The sequence below is a fragment of the Protopterus annectens genome, chromosome 7.part0 (genome assembly GCF_019279795.1).
Source record: "Protopterus annectens isolate FY-2018-M chromosome 7.part0, PAN1.0, whole genome shotgun sequence".
In the NCBI taxonomy this organism is placed as follows: Eukaryota; Metazoa; Chordata; order Ceratodontiformes; family Protopteridae; genus Protopterus; species Protopterus annectens.
In genome coordinates, this window is record NC_056739.1 from 120,472,168 (window position 1) to 120,489,117 (window position 16,950).

The 16,950-nt window shown below is 39.9% G+C and overlaps 1 protein-coding gene across 1 annotated transcript in view; it reads right to left on the reverse strand.

Moving 5' to 3' along the window:
* Positions 1 to 16,950, reverse strand: part of SPDEF (SAM pointed domain containing ETS transcription factor) — a 153,171-nt gene that overhangs the window by 16,632 nt on the left and 119,589 nt on the right. The window contains exons 3-4 of the mRNA XM_044076556.1: positions 6,453 to 6,650; positions 1,081 to 1,128 (exon numbers count right to left, since the gene is read on the reverse strand). Coding sequence (XP_043932491.1) covers positions 1,081 to 1,128; positions 6,453 to 6,650 — 246 coding nt within the window. The remainder of the gene's footprint in view (positions 1 to 1,080; positions 1,129 to 6,452; positions 6,651 to 16,950) is intronic.

Below are 16,950 nucleotides of genomic sequence, written 5' to 3' on the forward strand. Positions count from 1 at the left end.
CACAGCAACAGTATTTCCTTGAACTGAATAATTCACTGTCACACACTTTTGAGTGTGTAATTGACAGAGTTATTCACAACATGAATTACACATTTTTTGAGATCATGCAGCACAGCAGATATTGTTGCCACCTCACAGTAAGCGGTTCTCTAGTTTGATTCTCATCTGGGGTGCCTTCTGAGCAGAGTCTGCATGTCCTCCCTGTCTTCATGTGGGTTTACTCTGTGTGCTCTGGTTTCCTCCCACATTCTAAAGACATGCATTAGGTGGATTGGACACTCTAAATTGGCCATAGGTGTGTGTGTGGTTGAGTGTGGAGTGTGTGACTGAGTGTGCAGTGTGGAAGAACTATCAAGACCAGGCTAGCCACCAAGTGGTGTACACCTTGGCTCAAGACGATGGTCACTGTTGAAGTGACACCTTGACGCCATGTGCAAAAATGGGAAAAGGGATTGTGGATTGATGGAGAGATAGAATTACATACTTTTGAGCTCCGTTTTTGTTGTCTGAAATCTCTATACTCATATGTATAGGCATACACAGGGCCAAGGTCTTTTTGTCTGTGCCTGGTTTTCTCTACATACAACTTGTGGAACCAACATGTGGAAGACAATTCTTGTCTATAAATGTTTTACATCCAATCAGATACCTGATCTGTGTCCTGAAGTGCATCTCTTTCAAATAACATGCAAAGAATACTGGGACTGTACTATATGGAAGTGCCTGTCAGATGCATAACTTAAGTCTTCCACAACTCCACTCCATCATTTACCATCTTGTGATGAGACTGAGGATCCAGGGTATTTATAACAAGGGTCAATGAGGGACATTGTTTCAGGTGAAATATAAGAGAAAGGATACTGGGAGTATGGTCTACTCAGGCGATACGAGGAGCGTATCTCAAAGCATGATAAAATGGCATTTACACAGGGGTTTGCACAGCATAGTTTATGTTCCAAAAGGTTTTCATGCCTTTTTTCAATCATTTGTATGGACTTAGTTTTCACCTTTGTCATTTGCTACAATTCGTACAATAACACCATGTAAAACATATAGGATTGCTTATTTCCTGAAACTCACCAATGTATCTTATGTCTCCAGGTGATGTCTTCTCTTTCATCCAGGCAGCTGAAATGGAAAACATTTTTGCTGTTAATATACTTTCTGTCCAGTAAGAACAAGTTTTAAGAGAAACATTAGCTAGCTACATCTTTTGAAAAACAAACCTGGTTTTGAATTAAAGAGAGTTAATAATTTTACAATATTAAAAAAAAATCAAAAAAAGTTAGCTCAATTATGAATGAAGACATGGAAAAAAACTGATAGTATATAACAATACACACTTTTCAATAAAAGTTTTAAAATAACTCCATAAATGCATCCCAGTAACCACATTAAGTAAAGATCATGTCTCCATTCAGAAAAAAATAACTTATTCATCTTTAAAACATTTATTTATTCTCTTAGTAATATGAAAAACACCAAATTCATGAAAACCAGAATAAACTTCAGAAAAAAACATGAAAGAAAGACCAAATAATGACTGTCTACACAGATAAAAAGTTAAGCGCTTTCTTTCGTTTTAATCACAACAAACTTCTTCAGAACTGAAGAAGTTTGTTGTGATTAAAACGAAAGAAAGCGCTTAACTTTTTATCTGTGTGGACAGTCATTATTTGGTCTTCCTTTCACGATTTATTTATTTTCTTATTGCACTTATAGTATGAATAGAAATTTGATGGTTTGGGAAAAAAGTCATAATATTTGACTGGGCTTAATGAAATCATAATTATGGATCTATCTTCTATAGATGCATAATTCTCAACAATGACTGTTCCACTGGAATATAAAGTCAGATTTTTTTTTTAATTTTACAGAAAAAAAAACAATATTTTAACCAGAATGTATATGACAGCTAACGCTATGACCTGCCCATGTGGTGCAGTCTTCATCTTTGTAGAAGTAATGTAATTATTATGATGAAACATAACAAGTGTATAATGACGTTTGAAAAAAAGAAATTAGTTAACCTGCTTCAATAAACAATTCCAGTCTAGATTAACCTTATACATTACTAAATAACTATCCTATATGGTGAAAGGATACAGTTTGTCACTATATTTTGTATTTAGATATAACTTATGCATTTCAGGGGTTGGATTATTTATTTATGTATTGTTGTAAGGCCGATACACTTAAAGTTGGTGAGTTAGGAAGGGCTGCCTATGATCATATACCCAGTCAGTCAGTCTGCAAACTGTCCTTTGACAAATTTGTTGAGTGGTTAATATAGAAAAATACAACTCAATATAGAACCTTTAACTTTCATGAAAAAATAAGAGGCAGTATTTTAATCAACAAAAGTATTTGGCCTTCTAGATTGAAAAAAAATTAAAATATCTGTCAAACTGAAAATCTCCATTACGTTTTCTAAAATACAGTACTTAGATTTAATAATATTTGTGAACTCTAAACTGGTCAGACGTTTACTAGAAATTTCTGGATATGTCATAGCATTAACATGTTTGTATTCCAGAAGCATCCAACTGTATTTTAGCCCATATGGGAATACACAAATTCACTTGAACTGAATTTTAAATGATTTACACATTCTCAGCATTAAATAAAATATGTACAAATTAAGAACTTTAAGGTCTCCATTTAGTTGTGTATTATCAGTTTAACATAGATCAATTTTGAGATTTTAGGAGCATTGATTATTTTCCAATTTATTGTTCATATTTAAGAAAAAAGACTTATGAATATGCAAGGAAGAACTCAAATACATACAGGAAAAACATTTTTGGAATAGAAATATTGAAAAAAAAATAGCTGGCCAATTACAGTCTTGAAATAATAATTCCCATCTTAAGTATTTTATTCCACATTTCTTTCAGCTTAGAGTGGATTAAAGACCCAAGTGCTTAATAGTATTAAATATTTTAATGGGAATAAATTTACAATGATCTAGAAGGGAAAAAAGTTATCCATGAGTAGCAACTAACAGATTTGTAAATATTTAATTTGTAATTTGATACAACAGCAAACTTATCAGTTATTCAATAAAGTTATTTGGTATACTGAATGCAAACTATAAGAACATAGCATAATCAGAAAATATATTTATGTTTAACGTGTGAAAAATAAGGAAAAATTTTAATCATCTAAAATATAGCCAAATAATGGTTCCATATATATAAATTGAATAATAATAAGAAAGTTGACAACTTTGTCTAGTTAGATTTTTGTATCATTTAGAATCCAGCTGAACTCATTTATTGATAATATAGATAATGAATCTGACTAAGTATTTTTACAATCCTGATAAAGAAGGGCATATGCTCAAATTTCACCAAAATTTGTACAAAAAGTAAGAGCTTGTGCAGAAACCCTTTGGTGCAGCTACAGAAAATACAAATGCAGAAAATTTTAGTTTAAAATATAGCAATTTAGAAGACTCAAGCACGTGAGTTAAAAGCTCTTCAGATCTGCAACTGTAGCAAACAGCTTGTAACAAATTTAAAAATGTCCTTGCTGCTGTTAAATTACTAGACACAAATGGCTTCAGATGTGACCACAAATGCAGTATCAGCAGAATGCGGGTACTGTGCTATTGTGCCATCAGCACATGTGGATCATGCACTCTTACACCTTGCACTCAGGGCAGCAGTCCCTTTTGCCCCACCTTAGCCATACCTCCGATGTTCTCCTGCCTCACCTTGTGCATGGCGTGCACTGTTTTCTTACCTCATTATGCATACCTGAAACTCTTACCTTACCTCATTGTGGACTTGGCACTCATTGATACCCTACCTGACTGTACTCATGACACTGTTACCTTACCTGACTGGATACACATGACACTCACTGTTTTCTTACCTCACTGAACACACATTATAATTTCTGTTAGGTTTAAGTCACTGTACACACCAGACACTGTAACCTTACTTAACTAGGCACACATGAGACTCACTGTTAACTTACTTCAATGAGCACACAGAGCACTGTTACATTACATCACTATGCACTCATTTCTCTTATCTCACTGGACACATGACAGTGTTACCTCTCCCCACTATGAACAGTTGACAGTTTCTGGATAGCATTTTCCCCACAAATGAAAGAACCTTATTTTCATTGTGCTAATGTACATATTCTGTGTTTGGAATGGAAGGGAGAGATGAGATGTCAATAATATCTAATGTTTCATCTATTTGCCTTCTCTTCTGCAGTCTGGACTTTATTTTGTCAGGGACTGTTGACTGGTCCCAAGTTAGCCGGCTGAGGGACCTGTAGGACTGACACAATATCGATGTATTTGCTTCTGTATAAATGAAGGCATGGCTTTCACTGGGTCTCCCCAGAAAAGGTGCTACTAGCCTAGTGGGACTAATCTTATCAACGATGGATAAATAAATGAAATAAATAAAATGATCTATCTCTACGAACAAAGTTGACAAAGCCTTTGGCTTGTGTTATATATCTCCTGCATACTAATACTACATTGGGTATCCTTCAGGCAAGAAAAGCTGTTGTCACACACTTGATTCTTCCAACAGAGTTCAACACTCTGGTACATTGTGTCTTTTCCTGGACTTAGTTTATATCACAGAATAAAGCTCAGCTGTTCTTCATCAAACCAAGTTGGCAGTGCAGCACACTGCATGCATGAAACATTGCTGTGCACAACACACACACACACACACACACACACACACACACACACACACACACACACACACACACACACACACATGGAGCTGCAACAATGCACTACAATCATGGAGCTATGAGGTACATGATATGTATGTGTTCAACAGTGCAGCACATTATGTGAGTGCAACAGCACAGGACAGTTATACAACAGTACAGCTGATTACAGATACATACAATGGGAGTGCAGCATTCCACATAGTTGCTACAGCAAGCATAATACATGCATGCAAAAGCACAGAACTTCACATTTGTTCAGCAGTGCAGTGCAGTACATCACATGTAGCACGTCAGAACAGTACACAGATTACATTCAGGCAATTTTAAATGACATTGCATGCATGAAGCAGCATGTGTGTGACATTCATGTTACAGTGCAGCATATCACACACATTCAGCATAGCCCAAAGGTGGAACAGAAGTCTGATATTATAGGAAACTGCTGCCCAGGGCCCCAAAGTCATATACTGCCTGTTCACTTAGCCTAAGCTATGGATAAGAACTGTGGGACAATAAGACCTGAAGACGTGAAGAGTAAGGTTACATTATAATGGTGGAATGCTCATCGAGTACATCATACTGTAGCTCAAGTGGATTCAAGCAAAAAAAATAGACACAGTTATAATTATATTCAGCGCTGCATGTACAACTTTAAAAGGCTAAGTGCAACCACACTCGTGCAGCACACTATATTCTTGAAAATTCCTGAGAGGGGACTTATGCTTTACCTTCTGTGCAATCAGGGGCCTGGTGGTGCAGGAACTCTTGTACCTTCTAGTTAAATAGTCCCATAAATATCAGAACCACAGAAACCAGGGATCTATGTCTACTTTAGCAGATCAGTAAGAAAGCAAAGAGATAAATTTAGTAGTCCGCACCCTCTCACCTGTGGTGGTGCTGCGGTAGCATTGTCTTCTCACAGTAAGATGTTGTCCTGTTCAATTCTCAGCTAAATGGACGTACCTTCGTTGAAGGTTGTGCATCAGGGCTGGCAACTCGGTACGTAAAAATCTACTGCCAATCATTAGCAGACCGGAGTTCCGTTGTGGCAACCCCTAACCATGAAAAGCCGAAAGATACAACAACAACCCTCTCACCTGTGGAACATACTTTTGCAGGTCTGGCAGTGTGATATGCTATCTTCCTTTAAACAAGAGCTGAGTAACTGGATGGATATTCAGAAATTCACCTTGAGCCTGAATTTCTTGGCCCTTCTTGAGAGTGGAGATACAGTCTACTTGTCAAGGCATAATCCTTACAAGACTCAATTGCTTTGAATATTCCTAAGATTCCTATGATTCTAAATGTCTCTTGGATAACAGGTAGCTAATTATGCAACAATTTCCTTTTAGTGTTACAACACATTTCAGTGGGAGTGAGCCTTTAATCTAGATGGATGTTCTATAACCCCTTGATGGATGTTCTATAACCCCTTGAGCTTGGTGGGATTAAAGGCTGATGGGAAGAAGTGAAGCAGCTATTTCTTTAAATTAGTTCTGCTCTGACTGCAGTAAAGTCACATTTTCTATAATGAATGCATGATTTATTTTCAGAGGTACTGTGCAGGTGGGTAACAATTCATTTTTTTTCTCTCTGACACAATAAGTAGTTACAACACAGAGAAACTGATATTTATATAATCTGAAGCATTGTTTATAAAACTTTTAGCAAGATACCTTATATCACCTTGGTGTTTTACATGTCCCATTTCTTACAAATTATAATTCCTATTCATTTACCTGATTTCCATATGTCTAGATGTGCATAAAGGATATCCCCACAGACTGGTGACCTCTGTCGGAATTCGTCCTCAGACATTGCACAGAGATCCTTCCCACTGAGTTCCTGAAAAGATTTTCCAATTTGTGGTAACCTGTACTGATGTTCTGTCCAAAGAATCCACTTCTGTACATTTCCAATACTCCACTCCATTGGATCTGCAACAAATGCAGAAGAGTCAGCCTTTAGTCAGCAAACTTTTTAATATTCCTCTTAGAAGGGGAGTATAATCTGAAACATAGTGCTATCTTCAGATACAGTTAAGTGAAAGAGGTGCTCAGAGTTACATAGAAGTAAAACATGAAATGCGGACATCATATTCAGTAATCATACCTTTATTTTGGGACATTCAGTAAATATTAGTTTGAATGTTTATTAAAATTAAAATAAAGGAAAGAGAAACACTGATTACATAAAAACACTGAATTACTTCTGCATGAAGTTTCCTGAGATACTCATGTTTCCTGCACCAGTATGAAAGAGTAATCATCCAACATCCTATTAGTCCTACAGAAGTGCTTTCTGCCAGTCTCCCAAAAACATATCATGAGTAAAACATGAAAAAAAGCATTTAAAAGAAGAAAAAAGGCATTTTAAAATGCTCATATACAGAACATACATCACTCAATCTGAAGTGCAATATTAATTTAGAACTTGGCATACTCAGCTTGTGTGCTCATGCCCATATTAGATTGTTATAGCCATCAGTCAGTGAAAGCACACACAGCAATAAGTATTACTGAAACCATACTGCTGGACATATCTAAGAATGGTGGACATATGAAAGAATGCTCAATCAGTAGGTGTTAGAAACCAGCAATGGTCAATGCTGCATCGATTCACAGTTAGAAGCAGCTGTCCAAGTCCAAGTGTTGACCTCATCCCTTTGCTCTGCTTTGTCCCTTCCTCTGTCTACCCAGAAATGCATCTTGAATCTCCCTTTTGACATCTAATCCACCACTCAACTGGGCTAAGGATTTCTGTGACCCCATCACCCTCTCCCCAAAACTTTATATTTCTAAGTCAGTCCTTATCACCCCCACTTCCAGATTCCACATAAGCATTCTCCTCCCCACCTCCATTTCTTCCTCTTCTGCTTCATGCCACCTATTTTCTCCCTGGCAGCACATTAATTTCATGCAGATTCATATTTAGTTACCATACAAGCAGTCCAGGAGACCATTGAGAAGTCTAGCCGACTTTTTCAATTACCCCAGAGCACAGACTATTTAAATAACCGTAGGCAAATGGAGGTGGAAAGAAATGATCCCTAGAGGATAAAAAGTAGCTCATACCTTTAATCTTCTGCAGTAATTGCCACACTGAATACATATTCCACGAGGACAGAAACAGTAGTCAGAAGTTAGGATTGAACCTGAGACCTAGCAGCTGGGAAGACAGTGAGCTTACCACTAAGGCACCTGACATATTGCATTCTGCCTTTTTATAATCTCCTGCAGTGTTTGCATGCTGACCACTGTGCATCATTCCCCTCGCAGTTTGATAATACTTGTCTCTATATAGTTATTATAACCAGAGATACTCCAGTTATGACCTTGTCTGTATATAGCCATCAGAACCAGACACAACATTCCAGTTATTTCATTTAAAGCATTGCCAGTGGTCAAAATAATGGAAGGATGCGTTTAAGTATATTCCCCATACTAGGCAAAATTTAACAACTGTCATTTCATGCATATTTCTCTCTATTTAATTCTGCCAAAAGATTGATATTATAACCCCCAAATAATTTTCCTGCTCCACCCAAGATATCCCCTTCTAATGTCAGTCTCTTTACTGGATTTTCCCCAGTAAAGCACACAAAAGTGTGGATTTTTTGCATTAACCCTGAACTGCACTTATCTTTACACCTTGCATATCACATCAGTCTCACTGGAGACTGGCTGCAGCTTCCATGACCAGTATGTCAGTCTCAGTATCATGGGTGAAACAGAGATTACTGTACATCCAGCCACACTAGAATATCCAATTCAAATATATCAAAGATGTCTGACTCCAGTCCTGGACCCTGTGCCACTTCACTGTCCACCCCCTGACACACGCACCTTTTTCCCAGATAGGTCAATGCCTGTTCTAAGATATCTACATATATATTTGAGTTTTTGGCCAAATCCTCATTTTTCAGTTCAGTTATTTCAACTGCATACAGATATTATTGCTGAAGAAGCAGTGATGTGATTAACTAACTGTTATCTCTGTACATGATTACTATGGCAGATGTTATTAAGAGGATACACAGTAAGTGATTTATTCTCTCTGCACATAATCATTGCAACAGACATTATGAGTGAATACACAGAAATGGACTGATTTCTTTCTGCATGTAATTGCTGCAGCACCTATTTGTTTGTGCTTTTCTGCAATAAGTCACTCTGCTTAAATACTTTCTACCTTTCACATTTGTAGCCATGTATGTCAGCAGCTGCAGGGAAGCAGCTTGAGACCTGCTTCTCTGTAGTTACTGATATACATGGTTACAAATGCATAGTTTTCTCCGGTTATATCATTTAACAGACATACATTTTGCAGATAGGCACTTCATTCAGCTGAGACCCAAACTGCCTGACATACTGCCCTTTGCTACTGTCTCCCAGGAAGGGGAAAATCACCTGCACCCTGCCACATCAGTTTGATATTGACTAACACTAATGCTGTACAATGAAAATGTGTCCAATTTGTCAAAGTCAGTCATTTCAATGCCAGCCAAATGTGTCTGAGAACATGTTCACCAGTTCAGGCTGCACTACAGCCCAACACTGCATTCGCATTAATGCATTTCAGCAGGCTAGAGTCATGGGTCTGGTTGGGGAGAGACAAGTCAAAAATTCTAATCTCTGCTTTTCAGCATTTGCTATATAGTATCCTGGTTGCTAGTATTTATCAGATATAACTATCCTGCCAAGAATTCCATTTAACCTTCTGGTTCTTTCCTTTCATCTGTGTATGGGGTAAGTTAACACAATCCACCACCATTTGTTTCATCTTCAGTGGGCTGCACAGGTAAAGCATCCCATCTGCCTCCCACAGACTTCTGTTTCTAGCTCCCTGTAGTGGGGTTGTCAACTTCTGCAATGCATGGTTCGTTTACCTACCTACGTAGTCAATAGTGGTTCTGCTGGCTGCACTGTGAAGTAGCTGATGGACAAATTCTCTTGTCTGCAGAGGGTGCAAGTATTTTATATTTTGTTGTCACAGGCATTGCTGCAGGTGCTCATATTATGTTTAGTCACCTGATGGAGTGTTATTGCACATCTGATTTTGGAGCTGTGATCAATTATATATGCTTGCCGTGGTGGCCAGTAGTGATGGTGACAGAATGTTGGTGACACTTACTGTAATAAGGACACCCACCACTCATGCATTAAGCACATTATCACCACCATTAAGCTCTGCCATTGCAGATGGTCATAGCCATTTGGAATGCAATGGCTTTTCAGCACAAAAAGGTGAAATTGTTATGCAAATGTGTTTTGTGCAAACAATGTAATGACACTTTGTTACAGGATAAATGTTGCAGTAGGAGAGTTAGACAAGCTCCACTCTACTCCATTTCCCACGACGTGGCTCCCAAACAGGGCGTAGAACTCTGTCACCATGAGTCTGCAGCTGGTCCAAGTACACATCAACAAATATCATCATCATTCAAATCCATCTTCATTTTCACTGACAGCCTTTTACAATCTGTCACAGGCACGATCAACACTTGTGAGCCGAATGTCTAGATACAGTCAGATATGTTACATCAGATGCTAAGTGATGCATATCACAGTCAAAACATTTTTGGTGAGTCTTAAGATATTTTTGCATGAAGATCTAATAAAATGAGGTATTTTTTTTATCTGAAAGCTTAATAAGTTGGACAGTAGTACATTTCTCCCATATACTTGATATAGCAATAACTTCATTAAATACAAGGTATAAAGAAAGTATACTTCATAAATATGCATGTTTAGAAATGTCTGAATGAGAAGATTCATTTATCAGTCTTTAACAGCTTTCTGCTATGCTGTAATTCTGAATAATGGCAAACCTTCACATAATGCTATATTTAGTAATTTACAAAGTTTTTTTTTTTTTTCGGTGCCTTCACATGTAACATAAAATGCATGGCCATGTAGAAGGCTCTTGGAAAGATGACAGAGAACCTTGACCTTCCTGTGGGGTTCAATGAGAGCCTTACATTTCATTAACTTTCAAAAGACATATCTAGCACACCCTGGTGGTAAACCCTTGTATGTGCAAGATTGGCACAGGTAGTCACAAACTGAGATTCAATGAAAGACTTTGCTTGTGTATTACTTCTAGTGGGAAGGTGGTCCTTGGTGACAGTGAAGATAATGCCCTCTTGCTTGATACCAGTTTGGCTTTTAAATGAGCTCATCTCTCTCTACCAGTCTCTGAATCACTGTAGAAAACATTGGTGGTCTAAGCATGCAGCTGCCTCAGGGCATTGATTAATTTTGCATATTATTAATGAATTAACAGCAAGAAACTAACCATGGAGAAAGACATCTGTGCGCAGTCTCTGCCTCTCTGCAAGAGCAAACAATTAAGTGAGATTCAATGCAGGCACAATATGCTGGCACCTCAGGTAAGAAATGGCTTCACTATACGGCCCACTATAAATGACCGAAGGAAAATTAGACAAAAGAGTGACTCACCAAATCTTATCTATCAAATCATTTTCGCACAGAAAGTTACCTCATTTAGGGAGTGGAATTTCCTAAACTCTTCCCATTCACAAAGAGTCCCCCCATATCCTTACTTATATCCTTCCCAATTAAAACATCCATCTGATATCAGATCACCACAGTGTAGCTTTTATCCCTCTGCAGCAAGCTGTAACACACATATTCAATGAGGAGCTTTTCAGTGAATCATTCATAGGTTCATAGGTTCATAGGTTCATACTAGGCTATCTGCCCGAGGGCATTTATAAGCCTAGCCCATCGTTTTGTGGCTTACGCCACCCCTTTAGTATGGGGAACTATACCCATTATTTTGCTGTGCCTCTGTCGAGCAGTGACACTGAGGTAATCCCTGGGGTATATCTGCGATCTCCCATCCATTGGTCAAGATTTCTCTTGAACAAGGCCAGCGAGGTGCTCTGCCTCACATGTACCGGGATTTTGTTCCACAGCATAGGGAGTCTTTGGGTGATGAATCTATCCTCCAGCACGTCCTATTAATAGCCGTGTCGAGGTTTAAGTCTCCGCCCTTGTGGCTCTGATGGATCTAGATTTTTGAGGTGAAGCATATTCATCAAATCTGGGTTTGACATGGCCTTGTATGTTAGGCAAAGGTCACCTCTGAGCAAGCAGTAGCGACTGAATAGAGCTGGAGTTCTTTCAGTCGGGCAGCATAGGACAGATTTTTGAGACCCTTTATCCTTTTGGTGAGGAACTTTTGTGGCCTCTCCAGCTGCTGCAAGTGTCGGGTCAGATACATTCCGAATGGGGCATTGTACTCAATCATTGGTCTGATGAGTGATGAGTAAAGGGAGACTATGACCTCCCTTGATCTAGATGAGAATCCCTTCATGATAAGGTGGGCAATGTAGAAGGTCTTCCTGACTACTTTAGCTACATGGGTGTCGAATGACAGACTACTATCAACCTGGGTCCCCAGGTCCCTGATAACTTCTTCTGTGCTCAGTGGATTGCCACCTATTTGGTAGCTAGGGGTAACCTTGTTTTTCCCGAAGGGTATGACTATGCATTTTTGGCATTTAACTTTAGGCCATGGCTCTGGCACCAGTTATCCGTTTCTGTGAGACCCTTCTGAAGGATATCTGTGTCAGATGTGTTTTCTACTATGGCGCCCAGTTTGCAGTCATCTGCAAACTTTGTCAGCCATAACCCTCCTGTGTTTGCTTGTACTTGGAAAAGTAGATGCCAAACAAGAGTGGGCCCAGGACTGAGCCCTGTGGGACACCACTTGTGACAGGCTTTGAGTCTGACATGGCGCCAGCAACTCTGACCCTGTGGGTTCTGTCACTCAGCCAGTTTGCAACCCATCTTGTGATGTATGGGTTAACATTTAAGCTGATGAGTTTTTCAATGATACCCGAGTGGGGTATTGTATCAAGGCCTTAGCCAGATCGAGGTAGGCTGTATGGACTGCCTTTCCCTCATCAATGGCTTTGGTGACTGTTTCAAAAAGTCAACCAAGTTTAAAAGGCATGATCTGCCTTTGACAAAGCCAAACTGGGTTGGATCCAAAGTCTGCAAATTCCCTATGTCTTTATTTATGAGGTCCATTATGATCCTCTCCATAGCTTTGCAGATAAGGCTTGTCAAGCTAATGGGCGGTAATTTCCAGGGTCGGTGGAGGCACCGCCTTTGTGAAGTGGGACCACAGTTGCAGTGCGCCACTCCTGGGTACGTATCCAGAGGTAAGACTTTGATTAAACAGCTGTCCTAGCTGTGGGTTTAATTCCTCATTGAGTTCGTGGAGCACACAGCCGGGGACACCGTCAGGTCCCATGGATGCTGTGTTTTTGCTTTGGAGAGAGCAGTTCTCACTTGGGCGCTGGAGATGTTTGGGGGCTGCAATCGTTTGGTATAGATATCTCTCCTTTTGGGGAGGGGTGAGAAGTTTGCACTGAACCTGTCAGCCAGTATGTTGGCAATGTCTGTAGGATCAGTAATCTTCACATCATTTTGAACTAGTTCTGAGCATATCTGGGAGTTTCCTCCTAGGTTTCTAACATAGCTAAAGAAGGCCTTATGATTGTCTTTTGAGTCTTTAGCTATTTTTCTCTCGAAATTTGCTTTGGATGATTTTATGAGAGCTCTTAGTTTTTTACTTATAGTGATCAAGGGTGTCTTACCTTTAAGGATTTTGCTCTATCTTGTAGTAGCTTCCTCCTTTTGTTGTAGAGTTTGTTTATGGCTGGGGTCCACCAGACTGGACGCTTGCCTTTGGTACAAAGAGTCTTTGTTTTGCTTGGGATTGCCTTATCCATGCAGTCCTGCAGGTGCTGGTAGAAGGCATTTTTAAGTGATTCAGCGGCTTGAGTACTGTTTTCACGGTTCTGGGGCCTTAAAGGAGACCACACTAGTCTTTAGAAGTGTGAAGTCGGCTTTTGAGAAGTTCTTTACTGTGGTCTTTTTATTTCAGGTGGGGTGGGATGAGGACCTCCAGCGAGATTAGTTTGTGATCTGATCTCACCAGTGAGGGGTATACTTCCGGTGTTGAACATTGTGCTCCCATGTTCGTGATGATGAGATCAAGTATGTTATCTCCTCTTGTGGGGATGGTGACTAGTTGTTCCATGGCATTTGAGTTTATGAATTCCAGGAACTTTTGGGCTAGGGTGTTTGGGCTTGAGTAGTGTTCCCAGTCTATATTAGGGTAATTGAAGTCACCTAGTATGATGGTGTTTGGTGATACATTTATCCCCTCTAGTGTTTTCAGGAAGGCCATGTGAGGTTCCTGAGTTTGTGAGGGTGGCCTGTAACATGCTACAATTTGCAGAGCAGTCTTGCCTACGGTTAATTGCACCTGGATGGTCTCCGATGCATCATGCGTTGCCACCAGTCTTGAGGTGTGGGTGTCCTTGATGAATATGGATACCCTCCTCCTTTCTTGGTATTGTCCGGATTTTGGGGCGGAACGCATGATATGAGGTAAAACCTGATAGCGCTGGGGTGCTCTCAGGAGCCTTGAACCAGGTTTCTGTCACAGCACAGACATCGATGTTCTCCATACTGAGAAGGGCCTCGAGTGCGTGCATTTTGAGATTTAGACTTCTGGCATTGAGCAGCATTACCCTTAGTTTTTTTTGCCTTTTTGTGTTCTAGGGTGGTAGGTTTAGAATTTGAGCCTTGCCTAAAAATGGCACTATGGGGGTGGCAAGAGCCTTTGCCAATATCCGGAATCCCAGGGGTGACAGGTGCAAGCCGTCCCTTGCGAAGCAGCGTGGCTCGTCCAGCATGTCATCCCAGGCAGACAGATACTGGATCCCCTTTGAATGACACCAGTGTTTAAGCCAATTGTTAAAGCTGATCATCTTATCTCTGTATTGTGGCATCATTCTTGGTGAAGGTAGGATACTGCTCAAGGTCAGGGTCATACCTGCCTGGGCTACATAATCAGAGAGCTCCTCAATGTCTCTTTTCATGTAGTCCAAGGAGGTACGTCTCAGGTCGTTTACACCAGCGTGGACAATGACTGAGTCATATTTGTACCTGCTGTTGAGAGACCTGAGTGCTTGCGTTATGTGGCGGATTCTAGCGCCCGACAGACAGCTTACTGTGACCTTCTCCTTACTCAGTCTGGTGAGCGGGACGTCAGTGTGTCTGACTATGGAGTCACCAATGACTAGTGTGTCTGGCATTGTGTTTGGCCTTAAGGGCTGTGACTGTTTGACACTCTGACTGTGAGGTCTATGCGTTGCAGGTGTTGTGTTCTGAGGTGGTGGTTGTTTGGGTGTCTGCTTTGGTGGCCTCTGCTGTTTTGGTAGATTTTTGATCAGAGCCTCCGAGTATGTCTTTGTGTGTTTATGTGTATGATTTGAGGTTGTAATGGTACTATGTGAGACTGGGTCTATAGTGTGTGTGGTAACCTTCTCCTCCTGACTGGTCTTGCCAGTCCTATGTTGAGAGAGCTCAGCCTCCAGTTTGGCCGTATAGTTGCATCTCTCGCATGTATTTGTGTTTTGTGGGAGGAGGAGAGGGTTGTCTGTGTACATGAGGCAATTGTAACATTGCCTCAATATTCCCAGGTTCACCAGCTGAGCAGGAGAGGACACTAGCAACTGATCACTCGACATGCTAGAAGGATAGACAAAAAACTTTAAAAAAGATTCCGGGGGATGTGGGTGACCGAGAAATGGGGGTTGCCTTTTTGGGGTACTATCTATGACAAGAGTGCCGTATCAAGGTAATAAGTACTGTAGGAGCAAGTGCTAGGTTTAACAGATAGAGAATAGTCTACTTGGAGTCAAGTAGAGATGATCTTTTTAGTTATAGTATACGATGATTAGATCAGTAGTATAGTTCGAGGAAGGTAGCTTTAAGGGAAAATTTGAAGAGTGGAATTTAGGTAGCCCAAATAGTCTAAATCTGCTTAACTGGCGCTGCCCTAGTGTGCAACGGTAGCAGCTCCGCGCTAAATCGCGCTAAACCGCGCAAACGCGCGTTTAGCGTTTTTTATATCAGGGGGCTGAAAGAAGCTAGGAACTGGCCCAAAACGACCAATAAACTACAAGTTGCTGGCTGAAACCTCACAAAACTGGACCAACAGGCAGCTCAATGCTTCCCACTCCCACTGGTAAGCAAGGGAACTTCCTCTGTTCCAAATTAGGTAAAGATTCAGTAACAGGAACTGCAAACAAAGCCCAGGGATCAGCAAGCTCTGAAACTGGACTATTCTAGCTTAGTAAGGCGGGAAAACAAGAGATATTTTTTTTTTTTTTTTTTTTTCAGAAAACAAGCAGAAACAGATACAGTAAACACTTATAAATGCTATAAATCGGCTATCACAGCCTACACAAACAATTTGCAATTTCCTTTCTAGCATTCATTGTGCTTACTTTAGTACATCTGCAGATGCTACGTTCTATGAAATGGCACCAAGATCCAGGTATAACGTTATGTTACCATCCTTACCTTTCTTTATGAATGGGAAAGCTAAGAGACTTATTATTATCTAAAAACTTTGGACAGAATCCACTCACAGAGCCATTACATATTTGTAGATAACATGAAGTACATATGTATAGTCCTCCTCCATCTTTGCTTAAATGTGCATGAACATTGCTGAAAGGAACTAGGAACAGACAGATAACATTATACAATAACTGGGACAGCTCACATACGTTCACCCATAACAGATTCCTACAACTCAACAACCTGACCAAATGATAAAGAGAGAAACTAGACCTAACAGCAATGGTTAAAGCTGAGTAATTGACTTTCTTATATCCCAGAAAAAAACTACTTCCCCCTACTGTCAGTGGCTATTGCCCTTTATTATTTACATGGAAACTAAAAGCTTTCAAAGCATTATATAAAATACAGCAGACAGAAATGTTCTTACTAAAACTACAGTAAATAGAATGGACATCAGTCTACCATTCAAACAACCCCAAAGCTGATGTCACTACTTTGTACAGTCTGTTGCTACCACTATAGAACAGGCTTTACCTCTTGGAGTGAGATTTATTTCAAGTGGAGTTACTACCACAGCTTACTCAGGAACGTGACTGAAAAATGAAGGACACTGACCAAACATGGACTGAATGGAAAGCCAATCCAGCAGACCAAGCTAAATGTAATCTATTTAAGCATCTATGAAACAGGACAAAGGATAGCTTTAGAGACTGATCAGTGCCACGAAGAGCTGGACAATCAAAAGCTAATTTGAAATATAATTAAGCAACTTCAGTACCGATAAGGTATTTCTTAAAACATCGAGCAAATCCTGTCAATC